The following is a 24,786-nucleotide window of genomic DNA, read 5'->3' as shown; positions in this document are numbered from 1 at the left end:
GAACACCCATCTGTTATTATTGAATTTTGGTGCTTTACTTTGATAAAACTGCAGTTTAAGTATGACTGCATTTTGATTTGTCTGCTCGCGACAACTCTATTCCCTCAATTTTCACTCTTTTACTAAGCTTCTGACGAACTCGAGGTTTTGTTCTTGCACTCATTATCAGGAGCAGTTGTCCCCTCTCGTAATTGTATGGTTGACCTCTTTGAGCACTGATTACCGGTCTCGTTTTTCGTTCAGTTCCTTCAATCTGCAAGACCGAGTGAAGATATTTGCACCCTCCAGTATCTAAAGTCTTCAGAACAATGTTGAGCAACCAAATTCCGAAGCGATGCAGAAGTAGGCAGACAGACTCTCTAACAGTTCTCCACTCCCTTCTGTTGTCCTTTATATGACATTTGTACTGGCTCATCAGTCCACCATGCATAATAACACTTCTAGTGAAGTCAGCCTTGAATACGGTTGTTTGTCAAGACCACTTGCGATGTCGAATTGTAATTTCGAGGGCACTCTTCCATTGCGCGACCCGTTTCATCGACGAGCTCTGCTTGTTCGTAGTAAAACCTCAGCATGATGTCGCAATTCCAGTAGTCACAGCACGCATTAAGTCTGAGCACGAAATTCTGACCCAGCTCCAGATGACCTTATTGGGAAATAAGGATTTGCATTTCTTACTTCGAAGCCTGATATCGTAAAATCAACACTAACTGTGGATACTTTTGTTGATGCTAATGAGTTGTCTGAGCCTCTACATGATACCCGATGGATAGATTCACAAATGCACACAAGAAATTTTTAAGAGTTTGGCGCAGATCTATTTTCGACTTTCATTCCAGCCTGTGCTAGAAGATGCCTTTTGTACTGTTACATGTCGTGAAACAACATTTTCCAATCCAACACTAAAATCGCGAGCGGCGCAGGTGTTTTATGATAAGTCGAGGGGATTATCAAATTTTTCTGTGCTTTCAGAAATCTTGTGAGACGAATCCCACGACGGTTATTGGCGTTACACCGAATATATACTTTCTTTTAGATACTCTCGTTCATGTTATTTGTCATTACCTTGACAATGAATGTAACAATTGTCGGCAGACACCAATTTGGAATTCGCTGAGCTATGCCTTGAAGATAATTTTTGCTATCAAGGTCCCCCAAACATTGTATTAGGCTGTATTCCAAAGGGATGAAGAGATAGAATCGATCAGATGATCATTTCGTTGATATATGCGGGTATGCTCATAGCCGGGTGGCTTGCATATGATGATTCCCCAGTTCTAGCAGTATATTTGCTACGCCGACCATGACTGCATGTTCATCTCGACGTTGATAAATCAATACATGCAATGCACAGACTTTACCAACGCTATTAATTGATCTTTTTCGGTAGTCGATGCAGAATTTTATGGCGCAGTACACCCGACACCATCAATAATAACCCACCACTTATCCTCTTTACCGAACTATGGCTCTGATGATGTACTTCCTTTGCCTCTTGAAGCAATAGATATTAACAGCCCTACAGTGACATCCAATAACATTTCAACATGCAAGAAGGTTGTTGCTATTTTCTACTGATAAGTGCTGGAGAATAGTGGCAAATAGGAAGTCCAGGTCTGGTCAGCAATGCACTCCCAAGACATTGTACATGAGATATTTCAAGGTCTGCAGAGCATCGGGGGCGGAGAGTTTTTAGATGTGCTCAATTTATGAGGCATAGACTCATGGGCAGGCCACCTCAATGCTCAAACTCAAAAAAAAACTTCATCTTTATTTTTCTTTATCTATATATCCTCTTCTTATGCCCTTCTAGCCCTTGTTCGCTTGCTGTCATAAATCTGCTATCAAAAACTTCAGTTTTTCTGAATACATCATTCTTGACGATATCGAAAGTCTTAACGGAAGACTGTACTGGTATTGAGGACTTGGAACTTCTCGACTGGTTTAAAATGAACACTTTAACGCCAAATCCAATAGTCAACTATGAAACTTTCATAGTAAGCCTGTTCCATGCCTAATTTCCGCGCTACCCTCAAACATTGACTATCATAACAGGGTGTAACTTGGGGCTGTACTGCAATTTCCTTCCTTTTTATAACTTTCAGAATCTGGGTTAGAATTCGAACCTTTAGACGTCTTTCACCTGATGACTTCTGCGTCATTGTGGCCTGGCTACTTCTTCTTTCCTGTGCGATCATTTGTCAGAAGATTAGTAGAGACATGTATGAGATGCTTGGGGTCTTGAACGGAGTTCTCCTTCCTCCACCGAAAGGATTCGAAAAGCATGCCGAGAGATTTCTACGAGGCTCTGCGGCCGTATATGTACTCTATTACTGTACATTATGGCTTATCAAGATATCTTTCCTACTTTTCTTCGGGCGACTCTTGGAGAACGTGGACTCCTATGTCTGGCCACGACGTATTGTAGCCATAGTTGTGTTTGCATCTTGGATGATATGTATTGGGATAATTCCCTATTCATGTTTGATACCAAGCTTTGCAAAAATTTCAGCTACCTGTCTATCTAGGTCTGCAATCAGAATCCAACGTTTTGCACTCGGACTTGGTTGCGGACTGGACGTCTTGACAGACGCAATGAGTAAGTCAATGTTCCTACATTCAATTCAGCGGATAAAACTAACAAGCAAAGTTTTGGCTATTCCTATCAGTATGTTGTGGACTGTACGCTTGAGCCGAAAACGAAAGTTAGCATTGGCTGGTATTTTCTCACTCGTCATCATAACGATAATCTTCTCCATCGTTCGCCAATCCGTTGTAAGCTCGTACTCGCATCAATTTGAGGAGAGCTGGCTTTACACGTGGAGTCTCGTAGAGCAGACTGTTAGTGAGTTTGATCTCATACTTCGGGTTAATACTGTGTTCCCGTCGCTAACTTCAAGTACAGCTATCATAATTGCATGTCTTGCTTCATTTCGTTCTCTATTCGCCCGCAACAACCCCGTGCAACCGACTCCTCCAAATCCATGTGAGAGGTATCCGATTGAGGGAAATAAGAAAACCCAAAAGCGATTTTTTCATATCGACTTCAGCCTCATATCTGGCTTGACAGCTCCATCTACAAATGCAGACATAATGAAGACGGCCTCTGGTGGTAATGAATCAGAAGATATAGTGCTTCATCCTCGAAATATTCACCTACAACAAGACGTGGAGCTCCGATCCTCCGAGTCGCAGGTCTAAATATTCTGGGAGATATTGTTATTGACGCTTGGGGGCGCAATTGAAGATCGAAGTTGTTTAAAATTTCGAAAGCTGGGGGGTGTCCCGTCAATCCATACACCCATTGGTATACCATTGAGATGAGCCGATTTATTACTGTACTTTGTTCCTTCTTGCAATCAAGTACTTTTTCAAGATATAATATTCCTTTTTCTTTTCATAATTGTTCTACTTGTTTTACACGATCTTAGAGAGAAATTGAAAGTTGCTTTGGTTCTGCACAATAAAAATCTTACTACTTGGATGTTAACATCAAAGTACCTCATATGGTACCAGACTACCTTGCTAAGTGAAATATACAATGGTGATTCGGCTTCAATATCTAACTCGTAACCCGGTACTAACTATTTTGTATAGGGCTCTCTCTTATAACGCATGCTCAAATAATTCTTACTGCTCAAAGATTATCGGCTGACAGGTTGTGGGGCCCAACTGTTGGTTAACAAGCTCAGTATGACTTTCGCCAAAATTAGAATATTACAACGCAGAATAACATCTACGACGCAGAGGTTGTCCCAAATAGTATTTTGTCAAAGAATTGGACCATATATGTTCAAGCGACAACTCAGCTCCTATGCGCACTTCGTTAAACAGTGCAACCATTTTCGTATGGTTGAACGCAAATGCACTGTCCAAGCCACGAGGGTGTGTAGAATGATGTTCACTTTGGTTCATCCACGCAGAATCGGTCTTCAAGATTCCGTCTCTTCTCTGATTTTCCTAAAGGGATACGCCTAGAGATATGGACTTTATCTCTTCATCAACACCGCTTCATCCCGATTTGTGTAAGCAAGACAACTGGTCAAGATATCGCAAACCATCACGATCAATCTCACTTCTATTCTAGTCATAGTGATTTGGGCAATGTTATCAGCGCGATCATTACGAGCTTTCTATCAATAAACCTATCTCGGATACAACCAACCGGCTGTTTTATACCACAAAAGAATCAAGATCATCTGCACTAGAATTTTATTACCGTATTTGTCTACCTCTGGCTCGAGGTCATATTCAAGTTAACCCCGAATATGATGTCTTGTTCTTACAGGATTGGGATAAAGCTCCTCGGATGCTCGCCGATGTTTTCTATGATATTAGAGCTTATGATCCGAAAGATGAAGGCCTGATGCATCTAGCTCTAGCGGAAGGATCAGGAGATAGTTTACTTGATATTCCACATCCTTCTAATATGCTTCCCGGACACACTGAGATGGTTGATTTTAACCCCGACACATTTTTCAACTCATTTCATGATGAAGCAAGGAAGACATGCAACCCGATATTGAAGTACCCTTTTACTACGAAACACTAAGCTTGCTGAGGAATGCAAGTCAAGAGCGTCATGATCGCGGTATAGGTCATGGAACTTCACATATTCGACATCACCCTCTAGCCTTCGCATCCCATTGATACACGCAGTACCAAGCTCCGATCACTATGGTGCGTTGAAAAGTTACTATGCGACTCAAGAATCTACGACAATATAGGACTGCAGATGGGAAGACCTCACTTGTCAGAGACTTGTGCTATCATGCCTTCTTGAAAACAAACAGGCAGATCCAGTATCAATTTTGAATGGTTGGAGAGCGATCCCAGACCAATTCAACCGGATTTGAAATAACTAGCTTTGTGGCGGGATCCACGTCAGTTTTATCATAGTTGGTGTGTTCTGGAAAGAATGCTGGGGGTGCGGCATACAACTGCTTTTGATTTTTATGTCTGCGTAATAATATCATTACCACCTCTTGAGGAATGGGGAGAAGAGGTTGAGAAACATGTTTTAACAAAACTTGGGATGCGTCAGATGGTTGATCGTCATAGAGAAACTGAATTCGCTCAATGGGAGGAATCGGTCGAGTTGTTCAGGAAGAATCTCGGTATGGATATTCCTATGCGTGGCTTTCTGAGGGATGAGCAAAGCTATAAGGAGTTGGAGAGAAACGCTTCAGCCGTTACTGGCATGTGGATCTTTTCTAGAAAGGCGTTTGGACAGGCCAATGGAGAAAATATTCGTGATGTATACGAGAGGTTTAAAGAGCATTTTGAAATCTCAGAAGTTCCGGGGCTTGCAGTGTTTGACATTTGAGTTTTAGCTTTGTAAAAGCAAGGGTAGAGGGTGGAGGGAGAGCCATTTTTTCGTGGAATGGGACTTGGTGATATGGATATGTGATGAGATAGGGAGTAGTGATAAGTGATGCTTTTTACACATGCTACTTGAGATGAGATGAGATGAGATGAGATGAGAATGTGATGGGATTCAGAATTCTAGATCGATAAGGGATAAGAGATAAGAATGGTTATATATATATAATCTAGGTATTAATCTGAGAAGGAAACGAATGACATAGGACCTGAAAGATAGGCTCTACTCGAGTAAACTATCAATGCGTATCCTATTTAATGAGCCAGCTAATTACAAACAGAAAGAAGCAAGTCTTAAATAAGTCTGGCTGTAAAAATAGCTCCTTTGTTGTAGGCTATGAATGACTTACAGCCATTCACTGAACCCTTATTCATACATTGGGGTTTGGTATGAGTAAGAGACTGTGGGCTTCTCCTGTCGTATCGTATCTATCTGTTCTCAGCATTTGCATACTCGACCGTTTTATACCGATTTGACTTCGCCGAATTTTGTAATTTCTGTTGATGTTGATAATCAACCCTCTCGTTTGTGACACTGCTCTAGTAGGATATCGCTCTTGCTCGCTCCAAGAGTGCTGGAACGAGCTTGTCAACTTTTTTGAATTATTTACTTTCGTCGATTCCACTTTCAGACTCTTTACTTCTTCAATTCCACTTGGCATTGACATTCGTCTTTCCTTTACTACACCAGTAGCGAAAAATCATCCTTTACGCATCAGATCATTCACAATTTCCACGACACAGCCTAACAATCTCAAGAAAAACACAGAGAAAAAATCATTCCTATCGATAGCTGTATTTTACTTAAACAGCCTTTAGCATTCAACAAACATTTATCTATCGCATTAATCGCCATCCATCTCTCCCCCCTCACTTCTGCTCTATCCTCTGCACGTAACCCACCAACCTCTTACACAAGTACGCTCTCGCAGGGGCCTGATCATCATTACTCAACGCATGACTAGCCCCCGGAATAATCGCCGTGAATTCATCATCCCACACATTCTCCTTCCCCCCATGATCCGCCGCATTCTTCCACCTCTTCAACAACCCCTCCTTATCCACCCAATCCGGCACCGCCTGATCCGCCCCAGAATAAAAAATCACCAACCGATCCCGCAATAATCCCCTCTCTTTAATCATCCCAAACGTCTTTGCTAATTGCGCATCACTCAAGTCCGAGCTGAATAAATCGTCTTCCTCGGGTTGCTGCGGACTCTTCGGACTCGCGAGACTCATGAAGCGACGACAGCTGATGGGAGTGTTGCCGTAGCCGATTTGGGAGGTTAGTGCCATGGGAAGAAGAATGTCAATCGATTGATCACGTTTCGCAGCATCTTTTGCGATTTCTTGGATTTGGCGAAACGCAGCTTGACACTCGCTGGCAGGGCGTTTGCCAAGCCCATCTTGGAGGACGGATTGGATGGCCTCGCGATCGGAAATCGGGGCTTGCATGATGGCGCCGTCGAGGATGGGCCGCTTCACGTGTTTGAGATGGGGGTCGAATTTGGGGGTCGTGGTGTGGGGATTGGGTTTGTGGAGATAGTGAAGCACGACTTGGGAGCCGGTGGAGTGGCCCATGAGAATGGTTTTGCTGTGGGGGAATTGCGATTGCTTATAGGCTTGGATGTAGCGCAGACATTCGGCGATTTCGTCGGAATCGCGGTCGAGGTGAGAAGTTCCCCATTGGGCGTAGGAGGAGGAGAGATTGAGGGTGAAGAGGGACCAGGGGGTGGGTTGGAGGGCTTGGACGATATCGGCCATGAAGGAGGTGGTTGCGAGTCCATCTCCTAAGCCGCCGATGAAGAGGAGACTGTGGGGTTTGGCGATGCTGCCGGATGTGTATTCAAATGTGGTGAGGGTTTCGGTCTGTAAGGGTTGTTAATTGAATTGTCCTTCATGGACAGATAATCATACTCACATAATGATGGAGGATACCTGGAAGACCACCTTTAGGCCAGAATTTGGACGCCATTTTGGAAGATATTTACGTGAGATGACCGAAGAGAATCGTATGTAAATATAGAAAGAATAGAATGAACTTGAAACAATAGCTCAATTGTAAATATACGGTGGCAATAAATCAAGATCGGCGACCACGCTGATGTAGAGATGTCTTACTAGTCAAGTAATGTGACTGAATTTTCACAGACACGACTCGAAACGTCCGTGTTCACCGCAGCAAGGATTGTGATTTTGTAAGAATACTTCGTACTATCGGGTAACGTGGTTTATTAGTACATACATTATATTAGTATATACATCACTTCAAGAATACATCAAAATCAAGCTTTTCTTAATTTTAATTTCTCTAAAAAAAAAAAGAATATTTAATAATAATAATGATAAATTAAATATTCAAAAATCTAATTTTTAATTAAACATTCTTATTATATTCTAAAAAAAAGTTAAAATTATTACAACTTTCATGTTACGGGAGCTGCCTCTAGGGTCACGTGAAAGTGTCTAGAGTTCTCTCGAAATGGTTTAGACTAAACTTCAAGTAGGAATTCAATAAGGTTATAATTAATTATAATTCTTGTAATTATAATAATAAAACTAATAATTATTCTTGAGCACAAAGCTTTATATTATAATGAAATCCATTCCCTATATAGACCTTTATATTGAAATCAACCGGCAAGTCAATGTTACGGGAGCTGCCTCTAGGGTCACGTGGAAGTGTCTAGAGTTCTCTCGAGGTGGTTTAGACTAGACTTCAAGTAGGAATTCAATAAGGTTGGTAACTGGTTGCAATTCTCGTAACTATAGTAATGAAACTAATGATTGTTCTTGAGCACGAAGCTCTACATTGTAATGAAACCCATTCCCTTATATAGACCTTCGTTCTCTCTCCTGGTCCCTAGGACCTCTCCTATATGTTGGATCGTTAAGGATCGCAACGCGCTCCAGGAGCGCTGAAGCTCCTTGACGCTCCATCACGTGTAATTTATGTCATGTGACGCGGTATGTTGGATGCCGTCGTAACACTATCCCCTTCTTATCCTAGCGCTTGTCCCAAGCGTTATATAGTAACGGCTTACCCCACTTCGGAATATAGTCGTACTATGGTTTGTTTCTCTCAATATGACTGATAATTTTCACAAACGAAAGGAAAGATTGCGCTTAGCTCGTCTTGTTGAATCTCGCGGTCTCGAAATGTCGTCTTGTTCTTTGTGTGAACGCCAAGAGCGCAAATGTGTTGTATCTTCTCCGGACTCTTCCCGGTGTGCTGAATGTATCCGCCAAGGGCGTAGATGTGACGTTCGTGGCCCTTCTGATAGTGATTGGGATAGTCTGGACCGCCAAAAGGCCAGACTTGAGGAGGAAGAAGAACGCGCTATAAGTGTTTCTCAGGAAGCGATGGCTAAAGTTCTTCGTCTGCGGAAACAAAAGCGTGCTTTGTTGAAGCGTGAATCCGATATGCTGCGCCGTGGTCTGCGTACTTTAGATGAGCTCGATGCTCTAGAAGAGAAGGAAAGGTTAGAAAATGAGCGTGTTGAAAAAGAAAAGGAATTGGCGTCTGTCTCTGTTGCTGGCCCTATCGACGGTTCCTTTGTTTTCGATTCTTCTTCCTTGGATCCTTCGATCCTTGCTTCAATGGATTCTCCTTCTTTCTGGGCAAATCCGGATATTGCTGGTGGAACGCCTCCAACTTCTCAGGGCAGTTGAGGTTTGTTCTTGGTTCCCATGAATTTTCGGTGTGTGGGTAATCTAACCATTTGATCAAATATTTGATTGTGCCTCTGACGTATTTACAATCTAGTATTGTTTCGACATCATATATGGCGTTCGGGTTGACTGGTTCGATTTCTGTAAATGGCGCTTTCGGCGCTCCTGGTGGTGCTGGTTCGAGTAAGGATATGTGGAATACTGGGTGGATATTCATCGTGTCTGGTAGTTTTAACCGATAATTGACCGTTCCTATTACCTTATCAATCTTGAATGGTCCCAGTTTCCTGTGGTCGAGTTTATTGCTTGGTCTCTTGGTTTCGATGTTTCGTCGTAGCAGATAAACTTTATCCCCCTCTTTAAGCGTAGGTTCCATACTACGTTTCGTATTGTAGTACGCTGCTGTTCTGGAAGATATGAATCTTAGATCAAGAGCCAGTTGCTCTTGGAGATCTTTCAGCTGTTCGACTTGTACTATCGCTGATTCGGCATTAACTTCTTGTGGTATCGGAATTTTATACGCTTGTGGATTAAACCCAAAATTAGCTCGTGCTGGGGTGATTTTCGTGGTTTCCGTTTCCGATGTGTTATATGCGAATTGTGCCATAGGTAATAGTTCTACCCAATTGTCTTGTCGATAATTTACATAGCATCTAAGATATGCTTCCATTGTCTGGTTGGTCCTCTCTGTTTGACCATCTGTTTGTGGGTGGAAAGATGTCGATAGCTTTCTCTTGATACCCATAAGTGCTAGCAAGGTAGTCCAGAATTTCGAGGTAAAGAGCTTGTCTCGATCCGAGATTATCTCATCTGGTACTCCGTGTATGCTTACTATGCCCCTTAGGAACACATATGCTAGTTGCTCAGCATCCCATGTTTCCTTGAATGGTATCATATAAGCAAATTTTGTTAGTCTATCTACTACATTGAGTATCGCGTCGTACTCAATTCCTGTAGTAGGATCTTTTGAGAGTGGTAGTTTAACCACAAAGTCCCATGTAATGGACTTCCATGGCTGAGAAGGCATGTCTGGGGTCTGGAGCTGACCATACGGAGCATGTCGTGATGACTTGTTTCGTATGCAGGTGTCGCAACTTCCAACAACTTCTTCAACTATCGTTCTCATTCGCGGGAAATAACTGATTTCCCGGATTCTTGCAAACGTCCTTGCAATTCCTTGATGTCCATGTGCCGGCAACCCATGTTGTTCCGTCACAAATTCCTTGGTCATTTGACTCGGAATGTATACTTTCCCATGAAAGTATATGGTTTCGTTTTCTATTGTGAATCCTGGTTCTATTGCCTTGCGTATGCGTATAGCTGTAGCATCCTTGTCGTAATGTGATTGGATTTGGTTTCTGAGATGGTTGTCTTCCAATATATGAGTAGCTGCAAGCTGTGGTGCATTGTAAACCAGTGATTCGCCTTCTTTCTTGAATATTGCGTATGATTCGTACGACTTATTTTCTTGGTATTCTGGTTTTCGGCTAAGAGCGTCGGCTCTAGCGTTTTCTGATCCTTTAACATATGAAATCTTGAAATTGTAATTGGCCATGGTCTCCGACCATCTGACCTGTCGTCTGTTTAACTGCTTCGTTGTGGTGAAGTAAACCAAGTTCTTATGATCTGTGTACACTTGTACTGGGTATTTCGATCCTTCCAAATAAACTCGCCATTCTCTAAATGCATCGACTATTGCCAGTAATTCTTTGTCGTATATTTCGTAATTCAATTCGGCTGGTGATAGTTTTCGAGAGTAGAATGCGATTGGTTGTCATTTCTCATTCTGGCCTGGTTGGCTCAAAACTGCGCCTATAGCGAAATCTGAGGAATCCGTTTCCACTATGATTGGCTTCTCAGGGTCGAAGGTTAACAGTATTGGCTCTTTCGCTACTGCTTGTTTGAGTGTATCGAATGACTCCTGCGCCTTGGTGGTCCATTCGAAACTTCCTTGATCCTTCTTGGTTAGGTTGGTTAAGGATGTTGTAATCCCTGAATATCCTCTAATAAACCTTCGGTAAAAGTTGACAAATCCTAGAAAGGACTGTAATTCTTTAACTGTATTTGGCTGCTTCCATTCAAGCACTGCCTTGACCTTATCTTTGCTCATCTTGAGCCCTTGGCTTGATACGGTGAATCCTAGGAACTCCGTTTCCGTAACATGGAATTCACATTTGCTTGGTTTACATAGCAAATCGGCTTTGGCTAAACTTTCAAGAATGTTGCTGACATCTTTGATGTGTTGGACCTCGTTGTTTGAGTATACTAGGATGTCGTCCAAGTAGCATATACAACAGGTGTCCAAGTATTGCGACAGCACATTGTTCATAAGTCTCATGAAAGTAGCTGGTGCGTTCGTTAGCCCGAATGGCATAACTTGATATTCGTATAGCCCGTATCTTGTTTTAAAAGCGGTTTTCCATTCTTCGCCTTCCTTCATTCTAATCAAGTGGTACCCGTTTCGTAGGTCCATCTTGGTAAATATTGTTGCTCCGCCTAATCGATCTCTTAATTCCGTAGCTAATGGAAGTGGATATCGATCTTTCTTTGTAAGCGTGTTGAGCTTTCTGTAGTCCACAACTAGTCTCTTAGTACCATCTTTCTTGGGTACCCACATAGTTGGACTTGCCACTTGGGACGTGGATTCTCTGATCCATCCCTTGGCCAAATTGTCGTCGATATATTCTTTGAGCGTCCTTAGCTCATCGGCTGACATTGAATAAATTGGGGTGTGCACAGGCATCTTGCCTTCCTCCAATATTATTTCATGATCCCATGGCTTGTGTTCTGGTAAAGCCTCATGGATCCCTGGTTCTCTAAAAACATGTTTATATTTTTTGTACTGTTCGGGTATCATAGGCTCCTTTGCCTTGATTGCGATTTCATGCCGTGTCGTTGGCTTCTGCATTTGTAGAGGAGGTGTACTGTCCTTCGCTCTTAATGGAGGACCCTGGACTGGGTGTCCTACGTCACCGAAGTTGTTCGCGTTCAACTCCCCTTGGCGCGTGTTACGTCTCGCGGACGCCTCTAGCGTGTCTCCTTGACCGCATTTGCACTGATCAAAGGTCACTGTCTCTTGTGACCAATCTATCCTAGGATTGTGTGCCTTCAACCATGGCATTCCTAGGATGATTTGTTGTTGGCCCAATGGCACAACATCAAGCTGTATAACCTCTGAATGTTGGTTTATGTTCATTTGTACTGGTCGTGTCTCCTGTGAAACGTTCCCGTCAGATCCTGCTAGTTGTCCGTCAACTAACTGCAATTGGTAGGGTTTTTGTTTCTTCTGGAGTGGAACTCCCAAGTACTTTGCAGCTTCTGGTGCAATAAAGTTTCCTGTAGCCCCTGAATCTATCATGGCTTGCTGTATTTGTCCGTTTATTTTGACCTTGCAGTATATCTGTCCTGCTTGTCCTGTAGCATTCAATTGCTGGGTAACTTGTTTTTTGTCTGTTTCGTTGGATTGTTGGTTTCTTGTCTTTCTTTTCTTGGGGAACCATCCGGTTGCTTCTTTATCTGATCGATGGATTCCGCAGAATTCATCATAGCAAGCAGTCCAGCTCATCATCGCGTGATCTGCTGGTATCTCTTCCTTAATACATTCTTCCGTTACCGATGGTGATGGGGTTCGGTAGTACTCCTGTTCCCACAAGTCTACTGCATTCATACCCTCTTGTTTTCGCGGTAACTCGTCCAATAATTTCCGGAATTCTTCACTGGTGAAGGTCTCAGTTTCTTCGGTCTTAGCTGGATGTTCCTGGGATACAAAGGTAGCGTTAAGTTGGCCTTTGCCGAACTTGGGTTTGAAGTTGCCTTTCTTTCCTCCTGTCTTCTTACTTCGGCAATCCGCTGCCCGGTGCCCTGCTTTTCCACATTCAAAGCATAAGTTGTTTTCTCGTCTTCGTTTCTTTTCCGGATCATCATTCCCACCTTTGTGGTGCGTAGCGTCGAGTTCCATAGGGTCTCCATATCTCTGTGGATTGTAACGTGGTCTTCCCTCATTCTTGCGGTAACGCTCTTGCTTTTGATTTCCCTGGGGTTTGTATGATCTTTGACTTTGTCGATATCGGTAAAGACGATCATCTGATTCGATGGAGTCCTGGATTAGGTCGTTCAAGTCTACACTCTCGGCAGATCTTTCTAACTCCAGTTTGACTTCTGGCTTGAGTCCTCTACGGTAGTGGCTCATAATGGCGGTTTCATCCCACTTGGTTGTTCCTGCATATCTTCGGAATTCCGTAGCATACTTTAATGCTGATCCTGTTTGCTTGAGGTTGAAGATCTTATCTTCCGCTACCTCTAGCTCGTTGGAATTTCCGAAGATTCTACGAATCTCTGTCTTAAATCCTTCGAAACTGTCGAAGATGGTTCTTGTGGGTTGCATGCGTTCCCTGTCGTCATGCTCGAAATAGTCGCGCAGGTATGGCTGAATCCATTTGCCTGCCTCGCCTCTGAGGTATGACACGGCCCAAATACTCTTAGATTCCTTTTCGGTGAACTTGTCTTGGTTGAATCTAAAATAGATTTCAAGTTGTAATAGGAAGGTGTCGAGTTCCTGTCGACTTCCTTGGTATTTGTCTGGTAAGGCAATCTTGAGTGTTTCGTTGATGGTGATCTCCTTGGGAGCATCAGTCATTTCGACATCATCGAAGTTGCTTGCTGGAGCCTGTTGGCTTCTGGAAGAACTGTTGGCTGCCATACTGGCGGTTGGTATTGAATTGGTACTTGAAGCAGAAATGGTGCTCAAAGTGTTACGGGAGCTGCCTCTAGGGTCACGTGGAAGTGTCTAGAGTTCTCTCGAGGTGGTTTAGACTAGACTTCAAGTAGGAATTCAATAAGGTTGGTAACTGGTTGCAATTCTCGTAACTATAGTAATGAAACTAATGATTGTTCTTGAGCACGAAGCTCTACATTGTAATGAAACCCATTCCCTTATATAGACCTTCGTTCTCTCTCCTGGTCCCTAGGACCTCTCCTATATGTTGGATCGTTAAGGATCGCAACGCGCTCCAGGAGCGCTGAAGCTCCTTGACGCTCCATCACGTGTAATTTATGTCATGTGACGCGGTATGTTGGATGCCGTCGTAACAGTCAATTAGCAAATCGATCGATAAGTCGATCGGCTTTTGATTATATAATACTTATCCCATGATTCCTATTATCCTAGCTTATCCTTTTATTCTGAGATTTAATTCCCTAGGATATTATTAATTCTAGTGAAATCTTTTTGTTTATTATATTTTGTTTTTTCTAGGATCTATTATTCTGAGAACTATATTCTAGGTTTTTAGGATATCTTATGATTAATACTATATACATACCTAAGGTGTTTCTTGAGTGCTTAATGTTCTTTAGTATACTACAGCTGAATCACTGAGGCCTATAATATTATTATAACCTATAAATTAGTGATTCTACAGCCTGTTACTAATCCGTTGTAACATTTCATTATAGCAAAATTCTTTTTATAATAACTATTATAATAAATCAAATTTTTAATTTTTAATTTATTATTAGAAATTCATAATATTTATATATCTAATTTTCAAAAAATTCTTTTTATAAATAGAAAAAGTATATGATTATACATAAACGAATTTTGTATATAAAAAGAATGATGTATGTATTGATACGATGTATAAACTAATAAACTATATTATTCGACTTCTAATTAGTTAATTTCAAAGCACTAACAGCGCCGCATAGTACGCTCAAATAATATTGCGAGATCGGATCTGATTTCGTATTCCACGAGGAAATTCCAGAAATCCGAATAAAAATTCCTTTGATCGCGTCCATAGTACTTAGTAAATAAATAGGTCTTCCCAGCCAAAAAAAACCCTTCAAAAATCAAGGATTGACGGAAATTGCTTATTTAAGCGGATCAGATAAGATCATCACGGTGGATGGATTACATGTGATTTAATCTAATCAGATGACGCTAGATAAGGTTAGACTTCGCTTGCTTCTGATGCACTGATGAAGAGGTTAAAATCTGATCAATATTCGTGATTACCAGGGTTCGTGTGGGTGGGTGTATAGGGTCCCCGCTATGAGACGTGATGGATAACTGTCAGTGACATTCGGGGTTGATGAGAAATTGAGAATGGTAGTTTGAGGCGTCAACAAATACCATAAACAGAAGAAGACGAGCTAACAAGAAAACTCCATTTTCTTGGATTCGGATTCCGGAGAAGAAGCAAACCCGTTTACAATCATGGACCAGCAAATGTTGGATATGATGTACAGAGTGTGTGTGATTTTTCCCACCCAAGTACAATATCGAATGAACATTGGCCTGCACGAACAAGGATCACCAGGAACGATAAGGTGGAAATACTTTGCAGGGTATCCAAAACTTTTGATATTATGACATGTTAATTACGAGGACCTGCCAAGGGTCAAGAGAAAAGCGGTAAATCTAGTGAATTACCACATGGCATTTGATAATATACGTCTGTGAAAATCCAAGCTATCTTCCATACCGAGAGTGCCTAGAATACCTAGAATACCGTACCCTTGACTTGTGTCTTTTGGGCGACATTGATATTCTTAATCATCATAACCCAGAAGAATGCCAAGGCAATAATGGCAGTTCCTGCAATGAGCATTTTCTCTTGTGCATATCCATATGCTTGTTGAATAGCGATTCTAGTTTCACTTCCCAATGGATAAGTGAGTTGAGTGGAGAGGTCACCATAAATGTTATCAAAATCTGCCATGGCCGATTCGGGAAGATATCTCTCCAAAGCTTGTGGGAATGTGTTGGTCCAGATAGCACCACAAATGGCGTTTCCAATGGCACCACCGATATTTCCAACCACATAAAGCAACGCGAGAATGGCAGCGACATGTTGATGGTCAGAAGCGGCGAGAACAGCGAGTTGTTCGACAATGATGAAAACACTTCCACCGATAGAGATGAAAATTTGACACATGACGATGTAACCGATGCTTTGGTTGGGTTGACGGAAGTAAATCATGAGACCTTGAGCGAAGACGTAAAGTGGAACCGCAATGTACAAAAGCCACTTGAAGTATCCGGTCTTGCGAATCAACACACCGACTCCGAGAAGGAGGATACCAGAGATAACATCAAAAGTGTCGCTCACATAACCAGCCTCTGCTAAAGTCAAATTGTTGACAACTTGTAGGAAAGATGTGAAGTAACTGTTCCAGCAGTAGTAAGAGATTTGATAAGTCAAATCAAGCAGACAAGCGCCAATAACAGTTCGGTTTGCTAAAAGGTTAACGTCCAAGAAAGGCGTCCTGGCAAAGTAGCTTTCGTAAAGCGCAAAGATAACAAGGACCACAAATCCAACAACAATCATAGCAATGATATAATCCGTTTTCCAACCATTTGGTGCAGTGTCGGCGAGTGTAAATGGCAGAAGAAATACGGTGAAACCTCCGGCAAAGAGAACAACACCAAAAGCTAGTCAATGGTCAGAAAAATTCCATATGTACATCTACGTCGGAAAGGCATGACTTACCATCAAACTCCACAAAGTAATGCCAGATGTTTTCTGTAAGAGTTCGGCCACTGCTCTCTCTAACCAAAACACCTGTGTTCTTTGCCTTTTTGAGATTTGTCTTCAAAATAAAGTATAATGGTGCGGCTACAAATGGCAAGATAATAGCAAAGGTACCAAATCCCCATCTCCAGCTGATGTTATAGTAGTAATCATCAGAGACCTTTGGTCCAGCAAATGCTGTAATGATATATGGTGAAGAAGTGAAGGCGTATGCAAGACCTCGATTCTTTAATTTTGAAACATCAGCAGTAATGACATCAACACTGTAGATCAAACCACCGAATCCAATGGAGTAAAAGACCTAGAGAACGTGTATTAGTGTACTGAAGGTACAAAATATGGCATGGTGAAGTTATACCTGTGCAGCACAGAAGGTAGCAATATTATTGCAAGCCGCCATCATGATCAATCCGATGGTAGAGAATAAAACCATGAGAAGGAATCCTTCAGCACGACCCCAAAGATCCAACATCTTCGCAAGTGGAATGTAAATGGCAGCTGTCATAGCGTTCGCAACGATGTTAATAACGGTGATCAACGAATGCGATTCGAAAGCACTCGTGGCGAATGGAATGAGGTTGTAACAAATTGAAGATTGCATGGCATTAACAAAGTAAAGCAACCACATGCTGTCATTGAATAGTTTAGCTTCTACATCTGGGAATGGGAATAATAAGTGCGTGCACATACTTTAAGAAAACGGCAATGAGCATTGATTTGGTCCATGTTAAAGCCACTGCCTCGACTTCTTGAACACCACGTTGTGCAGTTGCGGTTGGTAAAACATCTTTTTCGGCTTCTTCTGAGATTGGTACATCATTGGCATTGCTTGAAGAGATAGTATCATCGGCACCAGTAACTGCGGGCTTCGCAGCATCCTTTTCGTTTGAAGATGGCATATCAGCCATAGCTACCTCTGAACTTTCATTAATTATATCCTCGGTAGCCTTTCGACGAAATCCAGGTCTGAATTTTGATAATGCCCCCATGATTGCGGTTTGTCGATTCCGCAAATATTTTGGAAATCAATGGAAGGACGTCGACTAAAGAATTGGAATGGTATAAGTAATACAGAGCAATGGGTGTATCGTGGCAGAAGGCCACTACTAATACTTGAAATCTCGGCCTACCTGTTGACACGGCTATTCACACCCACACGTATGCCCATTCATCTATAGCAGCTGCAGCTAGGACAAGGTTCGAAATTTCGCATGCTGCCGCGTGCTTGGAGCTGCCAAGAAGCATCCCATAAAGTCCCTCAACGTAGTGATTATCAACGAGGTTCGGCGTGGATTAGGACGCGAGTAACAGGAAGATTCATGAAATGATACACACAACTTACAAGGTAAGGCAGGCAGGTAAGAAGCAGGTTGAATGAGCTTAGAGCTGCGTATTCCACGCACATCAATCAATCAGAAAACGTTTTCAAACACACCTCTTTTCTAAGAGTGGACATTTTACCGAATGTTGATGGGTCCATGGACAAGGTGGGCTTAAATTTGAATGGGTCGATTGTGTTAAGTATTACCCGAGACAGTTGATTAGTTGGTTAAAGGCATGTAGGTGGGGTCAAGTGGGATCGAGTGGGGATAATTGAGCTAGCTTTTATCTAATCTGATCAAAATTTTCATCGATAGCCAAGGATGAAATGAATGGTAGGATGTAAAATTCCGGACTCACCTACTCACCTACTTATTGAAACTAAGACCGGCCTTTCCTCAAGTAGGCAGCAATTGTATGAATGGCGTTACATGACCGCTCGCCACCACTACTTCCATGGGTGAAATCGGAATGTGTGTTGGATATGGAAGCCCGTCTCGATTTCGGTACCGTGGTACCAAGTAGTGGTGACCATTATGATAATCTAATCAGATTGACTAACTTAGATCAAAACTTTAAGCTTTTCAATATTTATCTAATCTGATCGACATCTTCATCATGATTCATGACCAGGAAGATAAAGCTCTCACTCATTTGATATATGTATGAGGTGATTACTATAATATTGTAAGCCATCGTATATACCATGACTGACACCACATTGTCATCGCCGAAATTCTGAAAGCGGAATTTCGGAAGTTATGTGGAGTGCAAACTTTTCGTAGAACGGATCGTTCACATGGGATGCATTCACACTTGACTATTTTAGAGAAAAGACAAGCGAGTGCGAGTGGGGTGCTGTCAGGACTGAGTAAGTAATTACGCCTCGAGCTCACCTATGTACATAATCAGATTGATCAGATAACAAGGTACCATGAGAATTGGAAAGAGGGTAATACTTGATTGGGTGTCAACTATTATCTCAAACATGATCATTAGATCAATCAGATAAGATTTCAACAACGAGAAAAGAATTTGCTTCTTCCGCATTCAGGAATTAACCCCCACCAGAGGGCGTTGGCCCAAGCTAGCGTCCGCGTAGACGAATTCATTCTCCATCTCGTGACTCTCGTGCCAAAAACTAAAGCCAACATCGGACGAAATATCCGGGATCGGGCATTTGACTATAGTGGGCAATGCGCTTCAAGCGATAATGGAGCACCACTGTTGCACGCCGCGTCCGTGGAGAAGTCTGTGTGGGTTTTCCGTCTCGTTGGTAGTCATTTTCGGTAGCAGAGACCCTTATTTGTCTAAACAATATCTGGGCATCAACGTCAATAGTTCTATGCAGTGTGATCTCAAACCAAGTTAACGCGCAAGACAGCTTCTAAGTGCAGTGTTGAATTGATCTACTGGCAAGTCATCGACCAGGGTTAATATTGCCAGTGTCGAATCATTAGGTGCTTTCAATGCCTTCGGAGATTCGACGCTAGCAAGATACGTAAACTAGTAAATTGGGGATCAGTCATACTCCACGTCGCACATTAATTAGTTCTTCTCATATAGTGGAAGTGCTCATCTAGTGATATATAAAGATGTGAAATGAGAAATTTATTGATATCATCTGTGACCGAATCCCCTCTGGTCCAACGGCGATATTTGGCTTCCCATGAAAAGCCAATCGAATGACAACAATTGACAGCTACATGAGAATGGAATCACATTAGTATATATTATATTATATCTCCCTCGTCCGATATGTGACAGCAGACGATGAGAACTACCTGCGAGTCAATATAAGTTGTGACAGCTAAGCATCGCAATCCCTGAGCGACTAGGTCAGACTTACGTCTTAACAAGACAGAACCACTCGGTCCGAATCTCTGCGTCGCTCCTTAGCAGCCAAGCAACATCAGACTTTAACCCACGGAATATAGATATGCTCGAAACAGTGTTTGGAATTAGAATTGGTTTTCGTTTGTCATTTTATTAATGGGGTGTCAAGATGAATAGAATTAAGGTTATTAAATTTAAAATAGATGAGAAAGAGGGGATTGAGGGATTATAACCACTTCATCTCCGGCCTATTGCTTGCGGCATCGAGAACGGGTCAAAAAGGCTCACTGGAGCAATCTGAATGGAGCTCATGCTTTAGTAGCAAGTTTTTGGAAATTTGCTTGCAGTGCCTTCCAAGAATCCGATTGGTAAACTAGACGTGGTATCTGCAAATGAGACTGAGAAGGAATGCGTGAAAGCAAATTTTGCGAGGAAGATCTCAAGTGGTTTAATCTTATAAATATTTATAATTACTTACCATCATTGTAGATGACCGAAGCCTATGTGTTTGATATGCCCAAAAATGCCTCTGCCTCAAAAATCGTATCCCCATAGAGCTTGATCTTCAAGCAGCAAATAACGATTTAAAAACAAATATAGCCCCCACTCCACCAACAACCATTGCAACGAATAGAGCACCTCCCTCCTTTGTACCTGTAAAGTACATTGTATACCCCACAACCAGTTCCAGCATTCTAGCTCTCTCCCTCTTCTTCTTCCAATCGATATCGATATCAAATGGCATTTTGACCCGAGGGTCATCCACACCCTCCTCCTCTTCAGGTTCTGGAATAGGTAACAACGGAATCGTTACATCTAAAGCTACAGCTCTATGATCCGACGTTGGAAGAAGAGGTAATGCGGAATATTTGTTTGGAATTATTTTGGCTTCTGAATTGCTCTTTTGTACCCAATGTGGCATATCAAGATAAAGGATCCTATCACACCAACTTGGCCATCTATGCTTTGCCCATGGCCATTTGTTCAATTCGTCATCAGATGTCATGAATGGCCCTTCGGAATTGTATTTATATGTAGGTGGGAATGATATTGGAGCTTCGATAAGTCCATGACAAGTTCGACCAGCCAATCTTTCTCGGTTGAGTTGATCGTTTTTGAATAGGGTTGTATAATGATTGGAAGAGGAACTAGCATCGTCCGGCTGCGGGAATGTGTTGATGTGATCATTTGGCGCTGGGGAAAGCAAGGAGGTTCGATAATTTAAGTCGCCGCCAAAAAATAGATGAGATGTTGCTTTGAAGATCGAACCATCTTGTGGTGAAATGGATAACAATGGTCTATCTTCATCGCCTCGAGGTAAAGTTGTGGAATGATTTGAGGTTGTCGAAGAAAATACCAATCCGCGGACAATATCTTTCCAGTCTTGGTTTCGTCTCTGTAGTTCTTCTTCCATAGCAGCAAGATGTGCCGCAACGAACGTTAACTCTGTTGAAGTATTTCCACTTCCATATGTAAATCTTATTCCAACTGCTCCTTTATTTCCCATTGACCAAGCTCCTACTCCAATTTCACCAGCCTCTAGGTCTTGTACAAGTGCTGGATCCTTTGCAAATATCATAATTCCCGTCAAGCCAACGTTCCGTGCTGCTATCGAAGTATATGTCGATCCATTGTTCGATAATTTCTTTGAAGCTTTTCCGACCGCATCGTGAAACCGATTGAAGTATGGTACGAGAAAGGATCCGCCTATAAGAGAATATGGTATTGGCGCAATTTCCTGTAAGGAGAGAACGAGGAGGTCTGGTAAGTTAGGAGACGAGAGGCCATTAAAGAGTTGAGAGGCAAACGCATCAGTATCGATAAGAGAGAGACCACAATTAAAGGTCAGAAAATACAAACTTAATGCCTTCATCTCTGAAGGACCTGCCATGTTCGTTGGTGCAGAGCTCAGGTATGAATCAAATCATGGCCATTCATATAGTGAGTTTGTGCTTTACTTTACTTTGCTTTGATGTTGATGTTGGTGTTGGTGTTGGTGTTGATAGATCTCAAGGCAAGGCAAGGAAAGTAACGACGTGAATTAAGAATCTTGGCCTTAACTTAAGGTTACCGACGTCACCAGGCCACTTGTTTTTAGCGCATTCCTGCATTCAACAAGGGAAGTCACAGGCCAAAGTCTTGAGTTCCCTACTCCAATAAATCATATTATATCTTCAACAATGGAGCAGTTTCCGTGGATATTATGCATTTGAGAGATAAGTGTACTGTACACATGAATTTGGAGAGAGATTAATAAAGTGGTAACTTCACCAACATCTTTGGAGGAAACGAGATTGAGCTTATCAACCCCGCATCTCCTCAAACACAAACCACTTGTCGGTTTGCCGAATTGCAACGCAAAGGAGCAATTTGAAGACACCTCCGAAATCAAGAAACCCTCAGCTACACTACACAGAAGACATGCCCTGTCTGAGATCTTTCAGTCGTCTCGTAACTTCACACCTCGATGTTGATTAAGATCAAACTGGTGGGGCCCAATGTTAGGCCTGAGACATCTGCACTTTGGAGCGTGATCTTGAAGTCAAGAACTCCCTTAGCAAGAACCCAAGTTGTCAAGTGTGGTCATTATGAAGACTATAGTTGTATTGAAGATGGAAGGATATTTAGATCCCTACGTTCATAGTTGAGAGTCTAAACACACCACAGTATTAAGCTCGTTGGTTGACTAGGACCATAAGCACAAGGTCTTTGATAGTTTGGGTCATGGTTTGACAAGACGGCAGTCAGTCTTGCAATAATGTGTTGATCGTCTATTCTGAGCTGCAATGTATTGTTTCCAAAGATACTTCACTGTGGGTCCTGAACATCCTTAGTCTTCGAACCTTTGCTAACTTTCCAACCACGTACCCGGATCAGGTTAGCCACAGGATCCTCGGCCACAGAGCTCTTGACTTTCAGACACTGAGCACTATAATGTGCTTCAAAAAGTTATCTGGATCAGAACCAGTGCTGAAGATCTCTCTTAATGGATATCTGATTGCAGATTTCACGGAGGATTTTGAACGGGAAGTGTAAGGAGTGAAGCCATATAGAGAAAGTATTTTCTGTTGAAAGTTGAGCCGTTCATTAATAACTCACATTCGTTTTGGGACCAGAAACTTGGATAATACATCTTCGATGGCGAGTAACACAAGACACGTAGACGAAACCACCATGAGCTTGATACGCTTTTGGTTTCCCTACAAATATAGTGGGATGTTTTGGCAAAGGTCCATGCAAGTAAGATGTTGGCTTACGATTAAAGGTTGGATCATATATACAAGTATATATACTATCATTTGATAAAGAAAACCAACAGTTGGATATTATATATAACTATAAATGCATCGCAAGTGCGCGCGTCCTTTTGTAGGGAATACTTCTCATTCAAAATATTATCAACACATCATGACTTCAACTTTAGAGTATCTAGAGCATGGTCTCTCCACTCACATGGTCAACAAACTTCCCCAATTGGCGCCACTGGTATTTCTATCATATGTTGCACCACCAGATATAATACGTCTAGAGCAAGCCGAGCATCGTTCACTAAGACCTCAGCCGTTGAGCATATGTAAAGATGCCTTGAATGAAAGTCTGAGTGAAGATGTACGAAAGTTTCTACAGACTCTTTCAGCAACATTCATACTAATATGTCTTAGAGTTTCCTCTACCCTACAGGTCTTGACGGCGAAGCAGCAATGCGAAAGGAATTCGCTTCATTCTTCAATACATATTTCAACCCTTCATTAAAGGTAGAAGAAGACCATATCTCGACGAGCAGTGGTTGCGCAAGTGTTCTTGATTCACTGATGTGCACTATTTGTGATGAGGGAGACATCGTAATGGCGTTTGCTCCAGTTGCTTGTTAGTGCCCGTGTTCCAACTGACTGTAAATCTACTTCTACGACTTAATTGTTGCGTACATTTGGCCTCCGAGAAATCGCCCTACTAATCTTATAACTCTCCAATCCCTTCACCAAACTTCCGCAACATAGTAGATTCCGACTTCGTCGATCGTCTAATCACCGCCTACAACGCCTGTCCCACCCAGTCCCGTATCAAAGCTCTTTTAATGTGTAATCCTCACAACCCAGGAGATGATACCTATTCCCCAGAAACTCTTCACAAACCGATGAATTTCTGTCATGAAAAACAAATTCCTTATATATATCCGACGAAATTGGTGCTCTCTCGGCTTTCAATACCGATCCCGAGAAGCTATTTACCTCTGCTTTAAGTTTGGTAGAGGAAGGAAAGGGAATTGATCGGAGTAGAGTCCAAATTACGTGGAGTCCCAGTATAGATTTCGGTTGTGCTGGTATGAGAGTGGTGAGTCGGATAATTTCTACACTTCATGGGGTAATGAGATTGAGACAACTGGCTTACAACAATTAGGGATGTATCTTCTCACAAGCGAATAGGCCTTTACTCTATGGAATATCATATTCCAATGTCTGGCAAGTTTCAACCCTAAGCAGCTTATGCATGACCGCGATTCTTACGTCACCGCAACTTTCATCTCTCGTAGAAACTATCAAGGAAGAACTAAGAGTTTCATATGGCTTATTGACATCTACTTTGAAAGATTGGAATATAGATTATGTTCCTGTCAAAGCGGGAATCATGATCTTAGTTAGGATAGCTGCAGATGCAAAGGTACACAACCGAATTTCTCATTTTCCCTTCTCACAAGAAGTCCCGTGTAGAAGCGAGCCTTTTCTCTCTCCGCCTTTCCCTACGGAACAATACTTGTCTTCTTTGAAGACCTTTTATCAGGTACGTTAACTCACATATATAACCACACAGAATGCGCAAGAAGAGTTGGCAGTCTTGGTAAAGTTGCGGGACGAAGGAGTCTTGATATCACCAGGAGGGGGGTATTTATGTTCTTACGGCGAATATGGGTGGGCGAGATTGACATTTTATGGGTGGGCGAGATTGACATTTGCTGTGAAGCGAGAAGTTATGGTGGAGGCACTTGATAGGATGAAGAAAGTTCCGTGGCCATCTCCAATTGTTTGATCGGCCATAGAAAGAA

General features: G+C 42.2%; 6 protein-coding genes across 6 annotated transcripts; 3 read left to right on the top strand and 3 right to left on the bottom strand.

Annotated features, from left to right (window-relative positions):
• Positions 1-1,302: 1,302 nt before the first annotated feature.
• EAF01_003049 (uncharacterized protein) lies at positions 1,303-3,655 on the top strand. The gene is made up of 5 exons (XM_038911303.1): positions 1,303-1,997; positions 2,056-2,599; positions 2,651-2,845; positions 2,906-3,544; positions 3,598-3,655. Exons 1-4 carry the CDS (start codon positions 1,710-1,712, stop codon positions 3,199-3,201), a joined length of 1,323 nt encoding a protein of 440 aa, XP_038772538.1. The 5' UTR covers positions 1,303-1,709; the 3' UTR covers positions 3,202-3,544; positions 3,598-3,655.
• A 1,263-nt stretch (positions 3,656-4,918) lies between these two features.
• On the top strand, positions 4,919-5,326 carry EAF01_003048 (uncharacterized protein; the record flags this gene model as incomplete). Its single annotated transcript, XM_038911302.1, has 1 exon — positions 4,919-5,326. One exon carries the CDS (start codon positions 4,919-4,921, stop codon positions 5,324-5,326), a length of 408 nt encoding a protein of 135 aa, XP_038772537.1.
• A 926-nt stretch (positions 5,327-6,252) lies between these two features.
• EAF01_003047 (uncharacterized protein) lies at positions 6,253-7,357 on the bottom strand (the record flags this gene model as incomplete). The annotated part of the gene is made up of 2 exons (XM_038911301.1): positions 6,253-7,251; positions 7,304-7,357. The coding sequence occupies 2 exons, from the start codon at positions 7,355-7,357 to the stop codon at positions 6,253-6,255; spliced, it is 1,053 nt and encodes a 350-aa protein (XP_038772536.1).
• Positions 7,358-15,383: 8,026 nt separating this feature from the next.
• On the bottom strand, positions 15,384-18,653 carry EAF01_003046 (uncharacterized protein). The gene is made up of 5 exons (XM_038911300.1): positions 17,720-18,653; positions 17,280-17,632; positions 16,948-17,218; positions 16,548-16,890; positions 15,384-16,489 (listed from the first exon to the last, which is right to left on the bottom strand). Exons 2-5 carry the CDS (start codon positions 17,576-17,578, stop codon positions 15,558-15,560), a joined length of 1,845 nt encoding a protein of 614 aa, XP_038772535.1. The 5' UTR covers positions 17,579-17,632; positions 17,720-18,653; the 3' UTR covers positions 15,384-15,557.
• A 1,657-nt stretch (positions 18,654-20,310) lies between these two features.
• EAF01_003045 (uncharacterized protein) lies at positions 20,311-21,636 on the bottom strand (the record flags this gene model as incomplete). Its single annotated transcript, XM_038911299.1, has 1 exon — positions 20,311-21,636. One exon carries the CDS (start codon positions 21,634-21,636, stop codon positions 20,311-20,313), a length of 1,326 nt encoding a protein of 441 aa, XP_038772534.1.
• Positions 21,637-23,153: 1,517 nt separating this feature from the next.
• Positions 23,154-24,770, top strand: EAF01_003044 (uncharacterized protein; the record flags this gene model as incomplete). The annotated part of the gene is made up of 6 exons (XM_038911298.1): positions 23,154-23,354; positions 23,408-23,612; positions 23,744-23,931; positions 23,967-24,077; positions 24,144-24,524; positions 24,555-24,770. The coding sequence occupies 6 exons, from the start codon at positions 23,154-23,156 to the stop codon at positions 24,768-24,770; spliced, it is 1,302 nt and encodes a 433-aa protein (XP_038772533.1).
• Between the last annotated feature and the right edge of the window lie 16 nt (positions 24,771-24,786).

The sequence above is a fragment of the Botrytis porri genome (assembly GCF_014898465.1).
Source record: "Botrytis porri strain MUCL 3234 chromosome Unknown BPOR_004, whole genome shotgun sequence".
Lineage (NCBI taxonomy): Eukaryota > Fungi > Ascomycota > Leotiomycetes > Helotiales > Sclerotiniaceae > Botrytis > Botrytis porri.
The sequence above is the reverse complement of the archived record's forward strand: the minus strand, read 5'-3'. Positions and strand labels throughout refer to the sequence as shown.